Source organism: Ruditapes philippinarum, unplaced genomic scaffold (genome assembly GCF_026571515.1).
Source record: "Ruditapes philippinarum isolate M1 unplaced genomic scaffold, ASM2657151v2 ctg2170_1_1_1_1, whole genome shotgun sequence".
Lineage (NCBI taxonomy): Eukaryota > Metazoa > Mollusca > Bivalvia > Venerida > Veneridae > Ruditapes > Ruditapes philippinarum.
In genome coordinates, this window is record NW_026855272.1 from 172,565 (window position 1) to 193,577 (window position 21,013).

The window sequence follows — 21,013 nt, forward strand, 5'->3', positions numbered from 1 at the left end:
TCATCTACTAATCATGACTAACCTCCATGCCAAATATGACGACTGTAAGTCAAAGGAATCTTAAGATATTGGGCGGACAAGCTTTTTGAAGTCAATGCCCCTGTGACCTTGACCTTTTACCTGGTGACCTCAAAATCAATAGGGGTCATCTACTAATCATGACTAACCTCCATGCCAAATATGAAGACTGTAGGTCAAAGGAATCTTAAGTTATTGGGCGGACAAGCTTTTTGAAGTCAAGGCCCCTGTGACCTTGACCTTTGACATAGTGACCTCAAAATCAATAGGGGTCATCTACTAATCATGACTAACCTCCATGCCAAATATGAAGACTAAGGGTCAAAGGAATCTAAAGTTATTGGGCGGACAAAAAAAACGACGGACGGCCGGACGGACGGACGGACAAGCTGATTCCAGTATACCCCCCTTACAACTTTGTTGTGCGGGGGTATAAAAATCATGTTCGTTATGCTAGTTTAAGTAATAAAGAATCGTATCCATTCTGAAAGAAATAATTATCTTATTAAGCTGTTATACTTTTGAGTTTTCAGTGTGTTTTGTTTATAAATTTCAGAGTTAACTCTAAATCAGCGATATCTCTCGTTCATATTTGAAAAAGGTAGGATTATTTAACATCATGTCTTTAAAGCCTACATGACACGAATTTGCAAACGTTATACGAGGGGTGTTCGGGAAGTTTGAGGACTTTTGCTGTAGTTTGAAAAATAATAGGAATTGAAAAGCAAGAAAAACACCGTAAAAATATTTAATTCTTTAACAGCCATCTGTAAAAATTACAATGAAATACATTAAACAACAAGTAAATAACATTTAAAACAAAACATACACCGAAGCATACCCGGAGCACGCTAACGTCACGTCAGTGCTAAATATGTTAACGTCAAATTTCCCCGATCGTCATATCGACTCACTTCTCGACGTAATCTCCATTCACAGCGATACATTTTCTATGCCTCTTGACCCATTTGTCATACGTGTCCTTGTACCAGATGTTGTCGAATGACGAAACTATTCTCTGGGTTTCACTTTGTAATTCCAACCGGAATCAAAGCGTCGACCATGCAGCTGTGCTTTGATTTCCGAAAAAAATCGAAAATCCATCAGTTGACCGCATCGCTTGTCATCCTATATTGACTCTATTCCTTTTCGGAACATCTCGTGCCATCTAAATACTAGCGATCTACAGCATTTTTTGTTGTACTAGATGCTTGAATCATTTTATACGTATCCGTTGGTGTCCTTTCAATTTCCTACACAAAACTTGATGATTGCCCTGACTTCAACGTCGCCTATTGACGTCATTTTTCTCTTGATTTGTGTAAGCACCAGTGATGTTAAAACTGTTGTTATTCAAACAATTGTAACGATTTACGAGTAGAATTTTCAGGAAATGACGTTGACGTTGTATTTAACGCTCGTGCTTTTTCGTGACGCTATCCATTGTAATTTAAGAAAATCATTATCAATTAAATATATCGGAACCATTAACTTAAATACGATAAAATCGGAGTGCTCCGGATATGCGTTATGCGGTTCCTATAGAAACAAGTTTCGAGCGGTATTTGTCTTTTCTTGATAGTGAGCGTTAAACTACATATTTAGCACATATTTAAATTACATTTTGTGAAATATGGATAAAAAGGCACCATTAAGGAAAAAAATACAGCAAAAGTCCTTAAACTTCCCGAACACCCCTCGTATAATCATGCAGCATGTGTAATAGCATATAAATGTATGTCTTTCCTGCGTTTTTATTCAAATATGTGTTTTAAAATCAATGTTTAACGAAATAATTACAAGCTTTTAGAGTATGGATTCCTTGTTTAGACGACATTATTTCGTACTCAAATTTGTACGAGCCTAGGCTATGAAAAATGAATGCGAAAGTGAATATAATTTTATCATTTTAGATATTGTTTTGTTCCATTTTAGAGATGACAGAGTTTTGGTTTTATTTCATTGATTGTCAGCGCTCACTTGAGGTCGTAATGATTGAAATTAAGTCTTCAAGTTTAGTAAGTATGTCGGTATCATATAATTCATAAATCCTTATAAGCAATTCTTATAACCAAATCTGCAGAGCATTTACACATTCTTTGGACATTTGTATTGTCTGATTAGGCAACTTCTGAATTCATAATATTCCTAATATTGATGACGGACTGTACTACAATATACCCGAAACATATTCATTTATTTCAAATGATTCGACCTCGTGATTTAGGAGAAAATTTATACCTTTTTCATTTAAAACAATAATTTACGTAGCATTTTACTTTTTTTACGCACACAATTCTTAGTTTATACAATTTGATATTTGAGGAATTATTAATGTTTATAATGTTTACCAGATAAAAATATTACTGTAGACATACGGTAACTTGTAACTTCTGCAATTCAATGATATCATGATCGGGACAAATCATGTAAAGATATTAAGCATGACAGTCTATGCCTCTGTAATCAACCACTCAATACCATATACTTGTATACTCTGAGCTGTTTGAGATCCAATACGGGTTACATTAAACAATAATCAAGTCATTCAGCAGCATAAAAGCATTAAAAATAACACAATAAAAAACTACATGACTGTATATCAATTTATAGTATTTATTATATGAGTTTAAAGTTACTTGATTAAATATGCTCAAACTTGATATTTGAAATATTAATAATTGCTACACAGTCTTCAATTTAAATATAAACAATTAGCATGTTTTGACTTTACACAAAGTAGATATTTATGCTTTAACTCTTACACACCATTAGAGACACGTGCCATTAAAAAGTGACCGTTATTTAGCTCACCAGAACGGTAGGTACAGGGTGAGGTATTTGTATCGCAAGGGTATGCTCGGTTGTTTGTCGCCATGCGTCAACATTCATCTTCTTCTCTGAAACTGCTGGGTAAATTAACTTCAAATTAGGTCTGACGCATCTTTTAAAGAGTCACGTTTTAGTTTGCTCATATCATTTCAATTGGCTATTTTTACAGGTCTACAATAGAAAACCGTAATACAAATATTTTTTTACTGAACTAATTGATAAATGATCACTTGTCTGTAGCATTCTTAATTCGTTTGTTATCAAATTTGTTCAAATTAATTTGATTCGGTCCTTTTAGGGGCCTCTAGAGATAAAAATAAAAACACTTTTAAACATTTTCTTCTACTAAACGAATTGACGGCTGATCACCAAACTTTGTCTATAGCATTCTGAGAAAGTCTTTTATCAAATTTTCTCATATTAATTTCAATGGCCCCTTTTAAGGGCCACTTAAGCTAAGAAAAACAAAACTTTTAACATCTTATGATTTAATTGATGAATTATGATCACCAAACTGTAGCATTCATAGAGTCTTTTTTATCAGGTTTTTTCAAATCAATCTGATTGGCCCCTTTTAGGAGCCGCAAGAGCTGAACGTAGAAACAAATCTGTAAACATCTTCTTCTACTGCACTGATACATGGATTATCACCAAAGTTTGTTTGAAGTTTTGTTAGATGATTTATTTTCAGGTTTGTTGAAATTAATGTGACCGGTCCTTTTTAGGTACCTCGAGAGCTAGAAATAAAAAATAGCATTTCTAGATAATTTGAAATACTAATTTGTTCTTTCTATTTCTTACTATGTTTTGCTTTTGAAATAACATCCTTCAAATACTTGTTAACAAGAACCACACTTGCCACTTCATGAATTATTATTATGAAGAAAAAAATCAGTGTCAAGAAATTCTATAACTAGAGGGGCAAGTTTAAATTGAGCTGGACTTGCTTTTCGGCAAATTTCATACCTGAATATTTTGTTCTTGAAGCTTACTACCTCTATGAAGTGCTATGTCTCTGATGTGCCTATGCGTTACGGTTTTGTATGTAAGACTGATAATACCACTCTTCCTGGGAAAATATATTTCAGGTAAATCAAGTATTCATTTACATTTATTCAATCGGCATCTTATTGTATGTCAACGGTAGAAGTCGTAAACATGTACAGAGGATTTACCAACCTTTACTCAATGATGCATTTGATAAAGTATATTATAAAATTAGTTGATTCTACATGTAATGCTTGTTTTGATATATTGTTTGAAAAGCACATATATATCAAAACGGTTTTTGTCATTTATTTACTGATATTTTGTTTTATTTATTGCAAAAACATGTAAAAATTTACATATATGAATTATGTTTGATTTATATCCCAACAGCAGTCTTATACCCCTCGCAAATGCATCATTTAAATATATTTATTAGTTTATACTTACACAGACTCACAAGCAAGTGCTCTAAGATCCCAACAAACTTTAAGGCAGCCGATCATAAGGTATCAAGATTTACTTTAAATAAATAAATCTAATCACTTTAGCTATAATAACCGCGCTGCCAAAATTTTAAATAACCCAAGTTTTTCTTATTCTTTACAGCTTATTTGCTGGATTGTATGGATATTACTAATTCCAAATGAAGATTCTCTTTTTTGACAAAAGTCACGATTAAAGTTTCATACAGGTCTACGAATAAATTTGATGGTGGTTTATCTTATAATAAGATTTCTGAAACACACAAATAAAATCAAAACAGAAAGCGTATGTTGCATCGTAGAAAAATGTAATCTAACAAATGATACTGAAAGTTTTATAATCTTTTATGTTTGAAATTGCAGGAGAACCCATGGCCGGTTTTTCTTATTTGAATTGAGTACATACATCGGCAATATGTCATTTAAGGTTTACACAGCGAGTATAGAAGAACGTAAGTACATTTCAAGGGCATTAACCTAACAAACTAGGACAACCCTTTGTATGGTGATATAATAATTTTACCGAGTACTCATTTGATATAAAAAGTGTATATATGTTTTATTGAATAAGTTGATAAAATATACATAATGAATTGCCTTTTTTAGCCGAACTTAAAATTTCATATAGTCACCTTTGAATTAACAAAATGATATTGAGGTACTTGTTTTATAAGTCGGATAACAATTTTCAATTACCGAAACATAAAACTTCTAGACAATACGTTTTCCTAAGCCAATTGTTATAAGTTGGATGGCGATCGTGAAATATAATTATATTTACTAGTAGAATATCAGAATACATTATCATCATTCTTTGACTTTATTTCCAAAGCTTTCTTTGATTATACAGGCAATTAAAAATCCATCATTTTTATCTTTTTAATCTTTTCAGTGACTGTTTTTATTCCTTGTAATATTTTCGGTTGTGTTAAACAAGCCATTCTTGTGATGATTCTGTTGGATATTATAAATATTTTCTATCTCGTTCTTCTAGAAAATGGTGAGCCATGTTTAGAAAGTATTGATGTAGACGACGAACATACCGCAGGTAGTCAGATTACTGTTTCCTCTGCGCATCCAAAACAAATACTGTCAAGATTCAACGACAGTTTAACAAGTTGGATTCACGACTTTACAGACATGACACCTTGGATTTTGGTTTGTTAAATTTATATATATATATAATAAGTCCTTTCATCATACATTAAGAGATGCATGTATTTTTTTGAGAATTCTAACAGTGTTCACAGTTTTAAATTTGATCATAAAGCAAAAAAATAAAGAAACTTTTTAAATATATTTGATACAGTTTGTTTTATACGTTTTGTAGTATGACCTAAACTATTTCGTAAATGAACGTGTCTAACAAAATTTTACTATATACATAAACGGAGACTGCATGGATATTTGTCGACTTGTTATTTTATGCCTCAATTCTTTCTTTGAAATGAGATATATCAAAATAATCTTTGAACTCGTTATCGTTTTGACCCAATGATTTTTGAATGAGAATGGATGATGTATTTCATATATTATTGTCATTTTGTGCATCATTATTAGTTTTAAAAGGGTTTTCTTATTAATTTTGCATAACGTCATTTGAAGCACGCTACTTGTCTTGCACTGGGTTTGTAAGACAAGGTTTTCTAGCACTTGTGTAAACAGTAGAAAACCCTGTTTTGATATGCAAGACAATCCTTTTAACACTCTTAAAGCTTTAAGATATAAATCTAAAATCAGAAAACAGAATCCCTTACAAATGCAAATTTGAAAAAAAAAATGTTACAAGCTCGGTTTGATGGAGTCTATATACACTTGAAGTGTCTAGTATTAATAGAGAGTGAAAGCATGGCTAATCGTATTGTTCCGTATTATTAAAAAAGTTAAAAGTTACATATAATATTGATCAACATTTATTATTCAACTAGGTGGATTTATTCACTTTAACAACAATAGAAGGAATCGGTATTTATTTTCCAAAAGATTGGGATACGTGGACGGCATTTAGTTTCTATTATGGCACGAGTAAGGACGAACTACAGCTTTACAAGGACATGGTAAATTCGTCTGTGTAAATAATGCAATAAAATGCTTAAATTATAAAATCATAAAATAAAGCTTTAATCAAGTGTTCAGAAAATAAAGAAATCCATAAACTGTATATACTGTTCGCCAGTCCCTGATTGTGTGCAACACTTATCCACAGATCTAACCTCTATCTTACTGAACCTAATAGTGATAAGCCTTTGGTACTTGCTGTTTGTGTTTTAATTTGAATACCAGGACAACTTTAAAAAACTGTTCCAAGCTCAAAGCTGGGCCAATCTATGACACAAATACATCGAGTTAAGTCTTTCAAATGCACATCTAATTCATTTATAAATACAAGCTCGTACAATTATGTTGATTTATTTCGTCTGTTTCTTTGGTAATTTTATTAGTCCGATATATTTCCAGGAATAGCGTTAAGATCACAAGGTATTTTGTCCAAACTCAAAATCTTTATAGATTTTAATACATGTACAAACATTAGGCTACAGATATTTTTGTCAATAAGGATAATCCGGAGAAAGTATATACACGTTGAATTAGATGTATACATATTCAGTTTTGGTGTACCTAGGTACCCAATAGTGACAGAACAATAATTTATATACCATCTTTATACTTTAGATTATAGAACAAGGTATAATCTCATTCAGTGTATTAAGTTTATATTAAGTATTATTATATTATATTATTATCGCAGTTTTCACGGCTTGTTGGTGAAAATAAGAGTAGTCAGCCATTTGGTTTTTATCAGTTTAAATGCACTGTTTAAAAGCATACTACAAGAAAACAAGAAAACAAACATAATACTGCTTAATTATTTCTTTTCAGGAATTTAGAATGTCCCCATCGTACTTATTACGACATCCTATGAAAATGTTCACTTTTCCGAGACCAATCAAAACAACATACGTTAAATTCAATAAAGTACTTGAAAATCCAGCAAACAAATCTAGATGTCTTACTTTCAAATTGTTCGGCTGTAAATTGACACGTAAGTAGAAAATATTATGAAGTGAAGTGCATGTTTTTCTGTAAACAGTTGTAATTGTATTATTTCGAAGGTAATGAAGCGAAGATGACGCACGATTTACAGGATGGTTAGTAACATACTTGTAAAAATTACACTTGTTTTATCATGAAGATATAAATTGCTTTCACCTTCATGATTTTGCTTGCATTGGTGATCAAGTAAAATTTGCGCTTATTTTGCGTCAGCACTTGGTTATGAAATACCTTTAACGCTGGTGTATCCAATATAAGCAGACATATCGAAATATATAAAATAGCAAATACTTCAAAATTTTAGGCATTTTCATTACCGGTCACTCCATGTTAAACGAGTCATGTAACCACACGCCCTATGCTATATTTGTAATAACATTTCATGTCGGAGAAATGATCAATTTGAACAGGTATCACTGACATCAACAGTGGCAGTTTATCTGAACTGGTGCCTCTAAAACAAGAATTGCGATCTGGAGATTCATATCTTATTGGAAATATAAGTGTTGAGGAGTGTAAAAGTCTTTGTAGTTCGGACAAAAGTTGTAGCGTTGCCAATATCAATGAAGATAGACTTTGTCAGCACTACAAGTGTAGTCAACTTGGAATATGGAAACATTCTATGATAGCCAATGGTAGTCAATGGTTTACAAAACTACACAACTATGGTACGCAAATATTTTCTTATTTGTTTTTTTTTATTCATTTTTGTCGTGACTAGGTCAACATCAACAAAGTAATGGGAAACGTCATTATTTGAAAAAGATCTTCACACAAAGACTTTGCATTTTGTTTCCGAAGTTACAGTTTTTACATTCATTGTTCTTTATCAAGTAATAAAAACATTCACATGTCCCATATATTTTTAAACTCGATTTTGAACACTTTCCAAGAATCGTTTTAAAATAAAGTGAAAAGTCACGAGAAATCCACTATATAAGACGCCTTTGTTTAGACAATTTATATAATATTTAATTTAGCAGAAAATTAAGAAGCATCGTGTAATGTTTTCTTGTCAACACAGTACATCTGATGGTATTTCCGAGAGCGAACAACCCGGATGGATCGTTTTTTGGAAACGTACAGTACGTTCATACAGACTCCATAATAGCCTCATTAAGTTACCCCTTTAAAACAATATTGGATAGAGATATACAATGGATTGTAAATTTTGAGCCACGTCAATTTGCTAAACTAGTTTTCACTAACCTAACATTATCTGAGGTATGCATGACATTATATTTATCTTATACTTATAACATTGAATCTAAATAAGTATGTACAACAACATTTAAACAATAGAAAAATCCAAGAAACAAAAGCAAACAAACAAAAACACAGCCATGTCTGTGATAGTGTTTTGTACTAAATTTGCAAAAAACATTTTTATTCGATATTTTACTATTTTTACGCTATTAATTTAGGGAGTGGTCATTTTAAATAATGTGTCTACAGTTTTAAATTATATGTTTTTAAGAATACAATTTTAGTTTAATGAACGATACCTGCAAGAGTAAGAAAAATTTAATTGATTTGAAATCTACTTCGGAAATTAATTTTGGCCGACTTTTCTAATTTGTCTTATAACGATTCCATTAAATTTAAATTCGACACTTCCTCATTACAACACTTAACTAACACTTCATATAATTATTAGATACATTTACACATATGTTGTTTTTGCAGGTAGTTATATATATTTGAGATTGCTACATGATATTTTTATTCAAGCAGTGTGCACTTATTGTTAAAACATCACAAGAAAGCAACAGCATATTCGCCATAGATGATCTTTTTAACGAAGAAGTATTTGTAATAGAAACAAACAAAAATCTGTTGTTTTTATCAACTATTTCCAAGACGATATTGTCACCTACAATCAAATTCCGGGCAATTGTTACCGCTGAAGGTACATTTAATATAATTATATATTTTATTCAAGTTAAAATACATCAGTCATTATTTGAAATATAAGCTTTGTTATTTTTACTCTATAATTGTTTTAATTTATGCTGTAAATATGACTGGCTTTTAAAAAATTATTTTAACATTTTCTGACTGAAATCAAGTAACTGCGTGGTATATTATATAGAAGTGCCTTTTCATCGAATCTTTGTAATTATGTCTCTTGTTTTTTAACGGATCAAAAGGAAGGAATATGTCCGTTTAGTGTAAGAATTATTCTCAACAGTGCAGTCAAAAGACTTTCACATTTCGCAATTACTTGGTGCAACTTTGGTTTTCACAAAGACTTATGTCATTTTATGAATATAACCTTATTTAATTTTTATTTCACTTGACTGAACCTCTATATATAAAGATCGTATTTAAGCATTTTTATAAAGATAAATCGAGTGTGGTTAAAGACACCTAGTCTTCTTTTCAACAAGCAAGATATTTGATCGATATAATATAATATATTATTGTGACGGATAAAACAGAATTACCATGAAAGCGGCCCACAAGTATACTTTGATCTTTACATTATTGTCTGAATTCAAGCTTTTTGTTGGTCCCATATTTTGTAAATATAATGGATATAATAAAAGGAGAGTCACGTTGCTTTAAAATGATTAAAAAACTCAATGAACTTGTGTCATTTTGTTATGGTCATTGGGTTAACTTTTATATGTTTTTACATAATCATTTTGGTGTTATACTTATTTAACCTTTAGTAACCATAACAAATGTTAGAATTTCACTTGGCGGGGATTCATTTTATTTACACTGTCCCGTTTATAGGAACATGGTGGGGCTAAAAGTGAGGTTTTGTGCACCATTAACCGGTTTAAACTCCCCAGCAGCACTTGTGCTGCTGACCGTTCCAAGGCGGCGCCCCTCTGTGTTCCTTAGATGTATGTCTATGTTATTTCAAACTGCTTTGGTGACACTTTCGCTTGTGTCCCTCGTTGTATTCTCGTCTACGGTTAGTAACTTCTCCTTCGCCCCTAGTCTTATTTCTTTAATTTACCCCCCCCCCTCCCTTCCCCGGGTCTCCTGTCCTCTTCCGCTGTGCCCTTTGACTTTGCGGGCCTTTTATTCAATTATTTATTTGTTTTCTTTGAGTTCCTTATCAGCTACAAATTATTTCCTATTATTTAATCATTTGTTTGTTTTCTTTGAATTCCTTATCAGTTACAAATTAATTATCATTTTAGTGATTAGCCTGTCCGTACTCTGTCAGTTACATATTAATTATCATTTCAGTGATAAGCCTGTCCGTGCTCGGTCTTGTGCCCTGTCCTGTTTTTGTTTGGGGTCCGCCTGGGCTCCTTACCACTGGTTGTTGTTGCTAGGTCGTGTGTTGGTTGCGTTCATTGAACGCCGCCTTTCCTTGTTGATCTTGTTAATCATATGTTTTGGTTACATGTAATTACATACTACAATGTATTTAACCAAAATAACCTTTCAAAATATTTTTGTTTCAAAAAAACAATTTCTTTCTAGAATTTAGCAATCATCTTACATCAGTTTTATTCCATATTTTATTTCAAAACGGCCTGAAACTAATATTGTTTCAGACTGTCGTCAATAACATGGTTGTCATAGGCTTTTTCCTTTCCTTCCAGAAACTCCAGCCTGCTTTGAACTCGATTTACTTGAACAATCGAAAAGACATTTCAAAAGAAGAAAGGAACTTTGCAAAGAACCAGTTATGTTCCTTACATCCCTTTCGTATTTAAATCTTAATCAAAATTTAGAAGAAATGTTTACAATCAAAGCCGGGGAACATCAAAGCATTGAACTTACCTTCATAGATTTTTACACACCGTGTTATCTCGATGACGGTAAGTAAATTCGTTCGAACACTTAACGTTTGAAATTATCTTTGACTGACAGAGGTCGAAAATATATGTAACAGTATTACCGCTTTGTTCGATTATTAAGATCTTCGTGCTATTCACAACACACACGTTTTGTTTGTAGACTGTGGATGTTTCTAAATTTCAAATTATATTATCTATTTTCATGATTAACTATTGAATGATGTTTAATTCGGTGCTAGTGTCTGTGAACAGTAGCTCGCACATTCCAGTTCCGTCCGTGAACAATTTCAATCAAACCGAGTCTGCAACATTTTCAGTTTATCTGATTTAGACATTCTTTTGTTGTTTTTCTTTCTCTTAATACGACCGATTTTAGAATTAAGAAATAATGCGAACAAATTAAGTGATCACGGTTTTTCATTTCTAATACATTTCGTCAGCGAATACTAGTAATGCCAATCAACAACTGCTGCCTAGCTAAAAGCCTTGGTATAAAAATAAAAATAAAAATAATAAAACAATCTCCACCCCCGCAAAAAAACAACATCAAAACAAAAAACAAAAATACGCACACACAAAACAACAACAACAGCACACGCCCAAAATAGTAGACAACCCAACATAACACATCACCAACTTAATACATAAAACCCGGAAAGTACAAATATGAAATGTTCCATATTATAATTAAATATTTGGTATTATACATGCATTACAATTTCCTTAATATCAGTTATCCATTCTATCAACAGATATGCGAAAAGTAATAGTCCATGATTTTATCTTTTTTAAATGAATCATGTGGATATAAAATGCAAATTTAAATACATTAACATTGGTATTGTAGCCGCATCTAATTAACATTTAACAATTTACGTAACAATGTACAATAAAAACATGTTGTACATTTAGTTCCAATTATAAAGGCAATAACATATAAACATAAAAGAACATACCAATTGTGGATTAAACTTTACCTCAGTCACTTACACTGTGATATTAGCTGTCTGTACTCAAGAAAAACACCAGTGCTTATCAAATAGAAACAGTGATTTCTAGAATCTACTGAAAGGCGAAAATGTATGATGCTATCTTGAATGCTTGCATTTAGGAATAATACAAAATTGATCTAAATATCTTAATATATCAGTAAAAAAAAAAAAAAAAAATAATAATATATATAGCCGAAACGTTTGCAATTAAATTTAATTACTAAATATTCGTGTTTGTGTGGCTTGTCTGATTATTTTAATATATCAGTAAAATTTATGCTGAATTTAGTTGGCATTGGAACTTACAAGAACAAATGAATAAAACATGCCAATACCATTTCTCCAATCTTTACTAATCATTATATTCTTAATAAGTAAAAATACATCTACTTTATATCAGAATAACCAACACATCTGATTTCATAAAAAAATTGCCTTAGCTTTTTGAGGGAAATGAATGACCGACTGACTGCTAAAAGGGACATACATAATTCAAGGAGGCAGTAATTTCCAAGATATAAAGGCTGAGCACCACCGCCTGACTAAAATTGAAATAAACCATGTGGAAAACTAGCATGTTATTGTTCAGTTAACACAATTTTTCAGGTATTTTAGCTCACCTGAGGACAATGTCCTCAAGGTTAGCTTTTCTGATGGTCCATTGTCCGTCGTCCATCGTCCGTCCGTGCGTGCGTGTGTCACCAGTTTCTTTAAACAACTTTTTCTCTTAAACCACTTGGCCAAATTTGTTGATTTTTTGCAGAGATGTTCCTTGCAAGAAGCTCTACCAAAGTTGTTCAAAGAATGAAATTCCAAAGAGAACTCTGGTTGCCATGACAACCGAAAGATTGTTTTACCAAATATCTTAAAACAAACTTCTTGTAAAAAAAAAAAGAGCAAGAGCTTAGATAATTATTTGGTATGAAACATCTTCTAGTTGATATCTACCAACCAAGTTTGTTCAAATAAAAGCCATAGGGTCAAATTTGGCCCCGCCCCAGGGGTCATTGATTTTCCTTATATGTATATAGTAAAAACTTAAAAATGTACTTGTGAAAATCCAAAAGAGGTTATATATTTGGCGTGAAACATCTTCTAGTTAATGTCTACTAAATTTGTTCAAATAAAAGCCCTAAGATCAAAAATTACCCCGTCCCAGGGTGTAATTAATTTGCCTTTTATGTATATAGTAATAACTTACAAAATCTGCTTGCGACAATCCGAAAGCACTATAGATTAAATATTTGGCCTGAAACATCTTCTAGTGGATGTCTACCATGATTGTCCAAATAAAAGCCCTAGGGTCAAAATTGGCCCCGCCCCATAGGGTTATTGATATTCCTTATATGTGTAAAGTAAAAACTAAAAAAAATCTTCTTGTGACAATCCAAAAAATCGGTAGAGCTTAGGTATTTGGCATGAAACATCTTCTAGTAGATGTCTTCCAAGTTTGTTAAAATAAAAGCCCTAGAGTCAACATTTAAAATAAAAGCCCTAGCGTCAAACTTAGCCCCGCCCCAGGGGTCATTGATATTTCTGAATGCATATGGTGAAACTTTAAAAAAACATCTCGTGAAAGTCAAAAAAACTGTAGAGCTTAGATATTTGGTATGAAACATCTTCTAGTTGATATCTACCAACCAAGTTTGTTCAAATAAAAGCCATAGGGTCAAAATTGGCCCCGCCCCAAGGGTTATTGATTTTCCTTATATGTATATAGGAAAAACTTAAAAATGTTCTTTTGAAAATCCAAAAGAGGTTATATATTTGGCGTGAAACATCTTCTAGTTAATGTCTACTAAATTTGTTCAAATGAAAGCCCTAAGATCAGATTTACCCCGCCCCAGGGTGTAATCAATTTGCCTTTTATGTATATAGTAATAACTTACAAAATCTGCTTGCGACAATCCGAAAGCACTATAGATTAAATATTTGGCCTGAAACATCTTCTAGTGGATGTCTACCATGATTGTCCAAATAAAAGCCCTAGGGTCAAAATTGGCCCTGCCCCATGAGGTTATTGATATTTCTTATATGTGTATAGTAAAAACTAAAAAAAAATCTTCTTGTGACAATACAAAAAGCGGTAGAGCTTAGGTATTTGGCATGAAACATCTTCTAGTAGATGTCTTCCAAGTTTATTAAAATAAAAGCCCTAGAGTCAACATTTAAAATAAAAGCCCTAGCGTCAAACTTAGCCCCACCCCAGGGGTCATTGATATTTCTGAATGCATATAGTGAAACTTTAAAAAAACCATCTTGTGAAAGTCAAAAAAAAAGGTAGAGCTTAGATATTTGGTATGAAACATCTTCTAGTAGATGTCTTCCAAGTTTGTTAAAATAAAAGCCATAGCGTCAAAATTGGCCCCGCCCCAGGGGTCATTGATTTTTTCTGAAATGCATATAGTAAAACTTTAAAAAATCATCTTGTGAAAATCCAAAAAAGGTAGACCTTAGATATTTTGCAGGACACATCTTCTAGTGGATGTCTACCAAGTTTATTCAAATAAAAGCCCTAGGGTCAAAATTGGCCCCGCCCAAGGGGGTCATTGTTATTTCTTATTATATGTATATAGTTAAAACTTTAAAATCTTCTTGCGACAATTCAACAGCACTATAGATTAGATATTTGGCATAAAACATCTTCTAGTGTATGTCTACCAAGGTAATTCAAATAAATGCCGTAGGGTCAAAATTGGCCTGGCCCCAGGTGGTCATTGATTTCCTTATATGTATATAGTAAAAATCTCTTGTGAAAATCCAAAAGAGCTAGAGCTTAGATATTTGGCATAAAACATCTTCTAGTTCATGCATACCATGTTTGTTGAAATAAAACACCTAAGGTCAAAATTGGCCCGCCCCAGGGGATAAAGGTCGACAGTTCAATCCCCAGCCAGGTCAAAGGTTTGTGTTCCTTGTCTCACCATTCACTTAGTGACAGACTGAACTGTTAAATAAAATGGCTGCCAAATCAAAAATCAGAAAAAACATCATAACAACATCTAAACCAATGGTTCAATTTTGAAATAATTTTACACAAACATTTCCGTGGTGACAGTGTACAAATATTGTTTACATAAAGTTGTCCCTTGTTTTCAAATTGTGCTTCTGTGTTGAAAAGGGGCTCCCTTTGACCTTTTGACGTATCTCTTAGATGTGCGATCGAGGGCCCTCTGGGCTCTCTTGTTTTATCTTCTCTATCTCAAATCCATATATACATTTCAACAACAAACTCTGATTATTTTCTACACCCAAAACACAAAACTCAAGTCAAACACACACTATTTATTAACCACTTAATATACAAAATATCTTTTCACATGTTTTCACAAAATATAATCAGCATCGGAAAACAACTAAAGCTAAAACACCAAATATTTACAGATATCTGCCACAACAAAGCATCAACTATGTTATTCTTGACAAGACAAAATCACTCAATACAACTCGACCAATATCAACCAAATATATCTTACCAAAAAGATATAACTCGAACAACCAAATATATTACAACAACCAGAACAACTAATTGTTACCAATGAACCCTGATTAATTAAGATAACCACAATTAAATTCAACCAACGTCAGAAAAACATCAAAACTCCCATCAAAACAACAATATTCTCTTCTCTAAAACACAAACGCTACACACATTAGGTGTGCCTTCCCTATGCCCCTTACCTAGTTTTTTTTTAAATTTTGGCCCTCACCTTCCACAAATCTCGTATCCCCTTCCCTCCTTTAATTTGTATCAATTATTTGTTTTCTTTTATTTGCTTGTCGGTTACTATTATTTCTTTTTTAGTATAATTTAAGTGATTAGCCTGTCCGTGCTCTGTCTTGCGCCATGTCCTGTTTTTGTTTGGGGTCCTCCTAGTCTCCTTGCCACTGGATCTTTTGCGGGGTCGTGTGTAGTTTGCGTTCATTGAAGCCGCCTTTCCTTGTTGATTTTGTTTACTATATTTCCCTAAACCGATGTCAATTTCTCCCATCGCATGATAATAAAAAATATTCGCTAGTATAACGATTTGACATTTACATGTAAAGAGAGTTTATACACAAATGCGAACGGCAAAATTTTTGAAAAAACCTGTATATTAAAATATGATAGTTCCACTACACGTGTATCGCTGTAGAAAGACATTAACTTGTTGTGAAAAAATATATATCTACAGATAAACTGTATGATTATTCTTACAATGTGAAACCTTATAACTTTTGTCTTTGTGTTTTATTATTGTATTAATTTGCTGTCTCTGTATGTTTAAATTTTCCAGCACAGAAGAGAATAATAAAAACCCTTCGTCAAAGTAACAGTTATCTTTACTTTTAGATAACCTATCGAGAAAATCAGTTTTTTCTTTTACAATACCTTGACACTTGCCTGTATTTTTATGCCCCCACAATGTGGGAGCATATAGCGTTGCACTTGTCCGTCCGTCCGTCCATCCGTCAGTCCGTCTGTCAGTCCGTACGTCCCGAAATCTTGTGAACGCAACTCCTCTTAAACCGGATGGCAGATTTTGCTTAAACTTACAGGGATGAACAACCTTTATGTGAAGATGGTAGTAAAGGAAGGAATTTTTGCTGCGACCAAATTTAACAGAATTATGGCCCTTTGTTGATTTTTTTCACTATATACTATGTAGAAATTTTGTGAACGCAACTCCTCTTAAACCGGATGGCAGATTTTGCTTAAACTTCCAGGGATGAACAACCTTCAGGTGTAGATGGTAGTAAAGGAAGGAATTTTTGCTGCGACCAAATTTAACAGAATTATGGCCCTTTGTTGATTTTTTCACTATATACTATGTAGAAATTTTGTGAATGCAACTCCTCTTAAACCGGATGGCAGATTTTGCTTAAACTTACAGGGATGAACAATCTTAATATGTAGATGATAGTAAAGGAAGGAATTTTTGCTGCGACCAAATTTAACAGAATTATGGTCCTTTGTTGATTTTTTCACTATATACTATATAGAAATTTTGTGAACACAACTCCTCTTAAACCGTATGGCAGATTTTGCTTAAACTTCCAGGGATGAACAACCTTGAATGTGTAGATGGTAGTAAAGGAAGGAATTTTTGCTGCAACCAAATTTAACAGAATTATGGCCCTTTGTTGATTTTTATGCCCCCACAGAGTGGGAGCATATAGCGTTGCACTTGTCCGTCTGAGTGTCAGTCCGTCCGTCAGTCCGTCAGTCCGTCCGTACGTCCCGAAATCTTGTGAACGCAACTCCTCTTAAACCGGATGGCAGATTTTGCTTAAACTTACAGGGATGAACAACCTTAATGTGTAGATGGTAGTAAAGGAAGGAATTTTCGCTGCGACCAAATTTAACAGAATTATGGCCCTTTGTTGATTTTTTCACTAGATACTATGAAGAAATTTTTGTGAACGCAACTCCTCTTAAACCGCATGGCAGATTTTGCTCAAACTTACAGGGATGAACAACCTTAATGTGTAGATGGTAGTAAAGGAAGGATTTTTTGCTGCGACCAAATTTAACAGAATTATGGCCCTTTGTTGATTTTTTCACTATATACTATGTAGAATTTTGTGAATGCAACTCCTCTTAAACCGCATGGCAGATTTTTGCTTAAACTTACAGGGATGAACAACCTTAAGGTGAAGATGTTAGTAAAGGAAGGAATTTTTGCTGCGACCAAACTTTACAGAATTATGGCCCTTTGTTTGATTTTTTCACTATATACTGTATAAAAATTTTGTGAATGCAACTCCTCTTAAACCGGATGGCAGATTTTGCTTAAACTTCCAAGGGTGAACAACCTTTATGTGTAGATGGCAGTAAAGGAAGGAATTTTCGCTGCAACCAAATTTAACAGAATTATGGCCCTTTGTTGTTTTTTTCATTATATACTATGTAGAAATTTTGTGATTGCAACTCCTCTTAAACCGGATGGCAGATTTTGCTTAAACTTCCAGGGATTAACAACCTTAATGTGTAGATGGTAGTAAAGGTAGGAATTTTTGCTGCGACCAAGTTTAACAGAATTATGGCCCTTTGTTGATTTTTAGTTTTCAACTTGTGGCACATGTAGTCCAAAAAATATTTGACCTAGAGTCATAAGATTGACAGAACAGTGGTGTGTGGGGGCATCCGTGTCCTATGGACACATTTCTAGTTTTTCTTCTTCGTTTTCTATCATCAACATATGAAAATATATTACGAAAACACATTTAGGTGACACAAAAGCCATTATCTGAAGCTTTTTGTACTTAATTGAAATATAACTTAATCAAATTATCATATCGGCATTGACATTAACTTTAAACGAGTACAGTTTGCTCTCGCCGTATTGAAACGACTCTGTAACAAACATATGCATATTCAAAAGATCAGGGTATACTAAAATAAGTGAGTGTTTTTTCGGCCAAAGGCCGTCTAAAACCGGTTAGAATCCATATAAAATTTACAGGGAAGGACTGAAAAAAAATCATTGGTCATTTTAAAATAAACTAAATTGGCCATTCTAGAATCAAATGTAAAGGATCGTTCTTGCCATTCTTTAATACAATTTTCAGGATAGTTATCAAATAAAATGTTAAGGATATTTCTTGCCATTATAAAATAAAATGTAAAGGATGGTTTCTAAAATAAATTCTACAGGATAAGTTTTAACTTTCTAGTAAAATTGCTCTGATATTCTTTTTTTGCTCATCTTCTGTAGAAAACTATGGAAAATACAACACAGATTCATTTTTAAGATCGTTATCAAATTCATTTTACAAGTATATCTGTTTTTCAATAACAAATACATGAATTTTATGGTGAGAACACTTTGACAAAATCCCTTAAGAACGCACAAAACGGCAAAATAGAATATAATGCAAGTTCAGTTTGATTGAACCTGTTCATGGACGATACTAAAATGCAGGCCACTGTCCAAGTCATGTCATACGTGTTTTCATGTTCTTTGACATTGTTACATGTAATTGTGGTGATACATGTGTTTCCTTTTTTGTTTTTGTTCCCTACGGTAAGTATCATTCCTTTTCCATTACTTTTTCAGTTTTGTTTCCCCTTCAAGTTCCACGTCCCTTTGGCCCAATCCACCCATGCTTTTTGTAGGCCTTTTAAGCAATGTTCTTGTCTGGTGACCTTGTTGTTTTCTAAGAATTCTTATTTTGACCCTTCATCCGTGACTTGCCCGGTCCCCTGTTCTGTCTTGTAGCCTGCCTGCTGCTGGGCTAATTGCCTGTGTTGCTGCGTTTTGTTGGGGGTTTGTGTGGGGATTCGTTCATTCAATGCAACACTTTCCTATTGATCTTGTTATTGATGTAGATAAGCGAATTTGGAGATCAGGATTTGCTATCAAGGATGCCGATGGAGAGCACGAGTTTTGTTCAACATTTCCACCGCCAGAAACATACAAATCAAAAAGTTCAGAGATTAATATATATTTTCGAGTTTTGCATGGAGTACAACTTAATTTTGGATTAGTCAGGGGGCAAGATGAAGGATTTCGAATACAGTATAGAATATCAGACCATTCTCTTCAAAGGTACACAAATGACGAAGAAGAATATGGGTCATCAGGCGTGTATGGTAATATTTTTTGTATTTTCGAATAAATACTAAGAGGATATTTTTTCGTTTGAGTGAAATATGGAATATATTTTCACTCAACATGAAAATATGTGGCATTTTGTCATGTTGAGTAAAAATGTATACCATATTTCACGAAAGACGAAAAAATAACCTTCTTATTTAATTTCATTTACAAAGAAAAATGGTAACGAATTCCCTTGTTTGCTACGCAATTGCAATTGTACAGCACGCAGTAAAGATGCGCCTTGTTTAGCACGCGATTTTTGGCGCTACATTGTGACGTCACGTAAACAACTTTAAACGTATGTACAGTGTAAATTACTGAATTAAAGAAATTGGTGTTCGGAATTTATTTTCTTTGTAAGACCATTTTCTATCATTCTACTAGTAGATAGTTTTCAGAACAAAATTCAACACAAGTTGTTTTTTTATTTATCAGATTTTTTAAACAAAATGGCGAAAGATCCCTTAAAATAAATATCAGTTTTGACTCCGCCCACTTTCATATTTATACTTCATATTTATTTTTCACAAATGTGAAACATATTTGACTGATAAAGCACCATATTTCTTGGGTTAAAATAAATAAATAATTATATTGTTTTATCTGTAAAAGAAATACTGTCATATTTAATACTTTTGAAACGAATATTTTTAGGTAATTATCATAATAACAGCTACGTACTTATATGCTTAAAATAAGAAGATATTGGAAGCCTACCATTTTTGTAAATAATGCATAAGAATTCTTGAGAAAAAGAAATGTTACAATAATTGTAAAATATATTTATATTAAAGCCTGTTCAGAGCGTTTCCGAAAGTGCTATACAGTATTTTCTAAAGAGGTTTCATGGGACATAGCTAACACTGAATGCATTGAGCACAATGAACATCTTGTTACCGTAACATCAAGCAACGAAATGAATTACGTCCAATACTTACTACGAAGTAGGTTATATCAGCAAAATAGGACGGAAGAGAATGAAGCTGCTGATAAACAGAAATTTCTTGGAGCACATATTGGTATTTCTTCTTTATTTCCTACAGAATGTGATTCGTTTTAAGTATATCTTTCACACTCTACTTATAACAGCATGTTTGTGCACATTATGATTATGGTTTACTTATTGACTGAAGCAAAATACATACTATCCTTAGTATCCTATCTGTTTAGCCATATACATATATTGTATCGTTGTGTTTTTATAATACCATGTGACAAACACGTTTCAAATGAGACTCTTTCTAAGATTTTGTTTGGTCTAGTTATACATATACTAACCCTTTTATCAGAAGAGG

General features: G+C 32.8%; 1 protein-coding gene across 1 annotated transcript; it reads left to right on the forward strand.

The window, feature by feature from the left end:
• Nucleotides 1-467: 467 nt before the first annotated feature.
• Nucleotides 468-20,737, forward strand: LOC132742717 (uncharacterized; the record flags this gene model as incomplete). Its single annotated transcript, XM_060731183.1, has 12 exons — nt 468-619; nt 1,954-2,036; nt 3,838-3,938; nt 4,686-4,774; nt 5,317-5,480; nt 6,251-6,379; nt 7,203-7,365; nt 7,787-8,044; nt 8,401-8,600; nt 9,111-9,285; nt 19,448-19,711; nt 20,513-20,737. Coding segments are annotated over exons 2-12 (1,849 nt in total), but the record flags the coding sequence as incomplete, so codon positions are not given.
• Nucleotides 20,738-21,013: the final 276 nt, after the last annotated feature.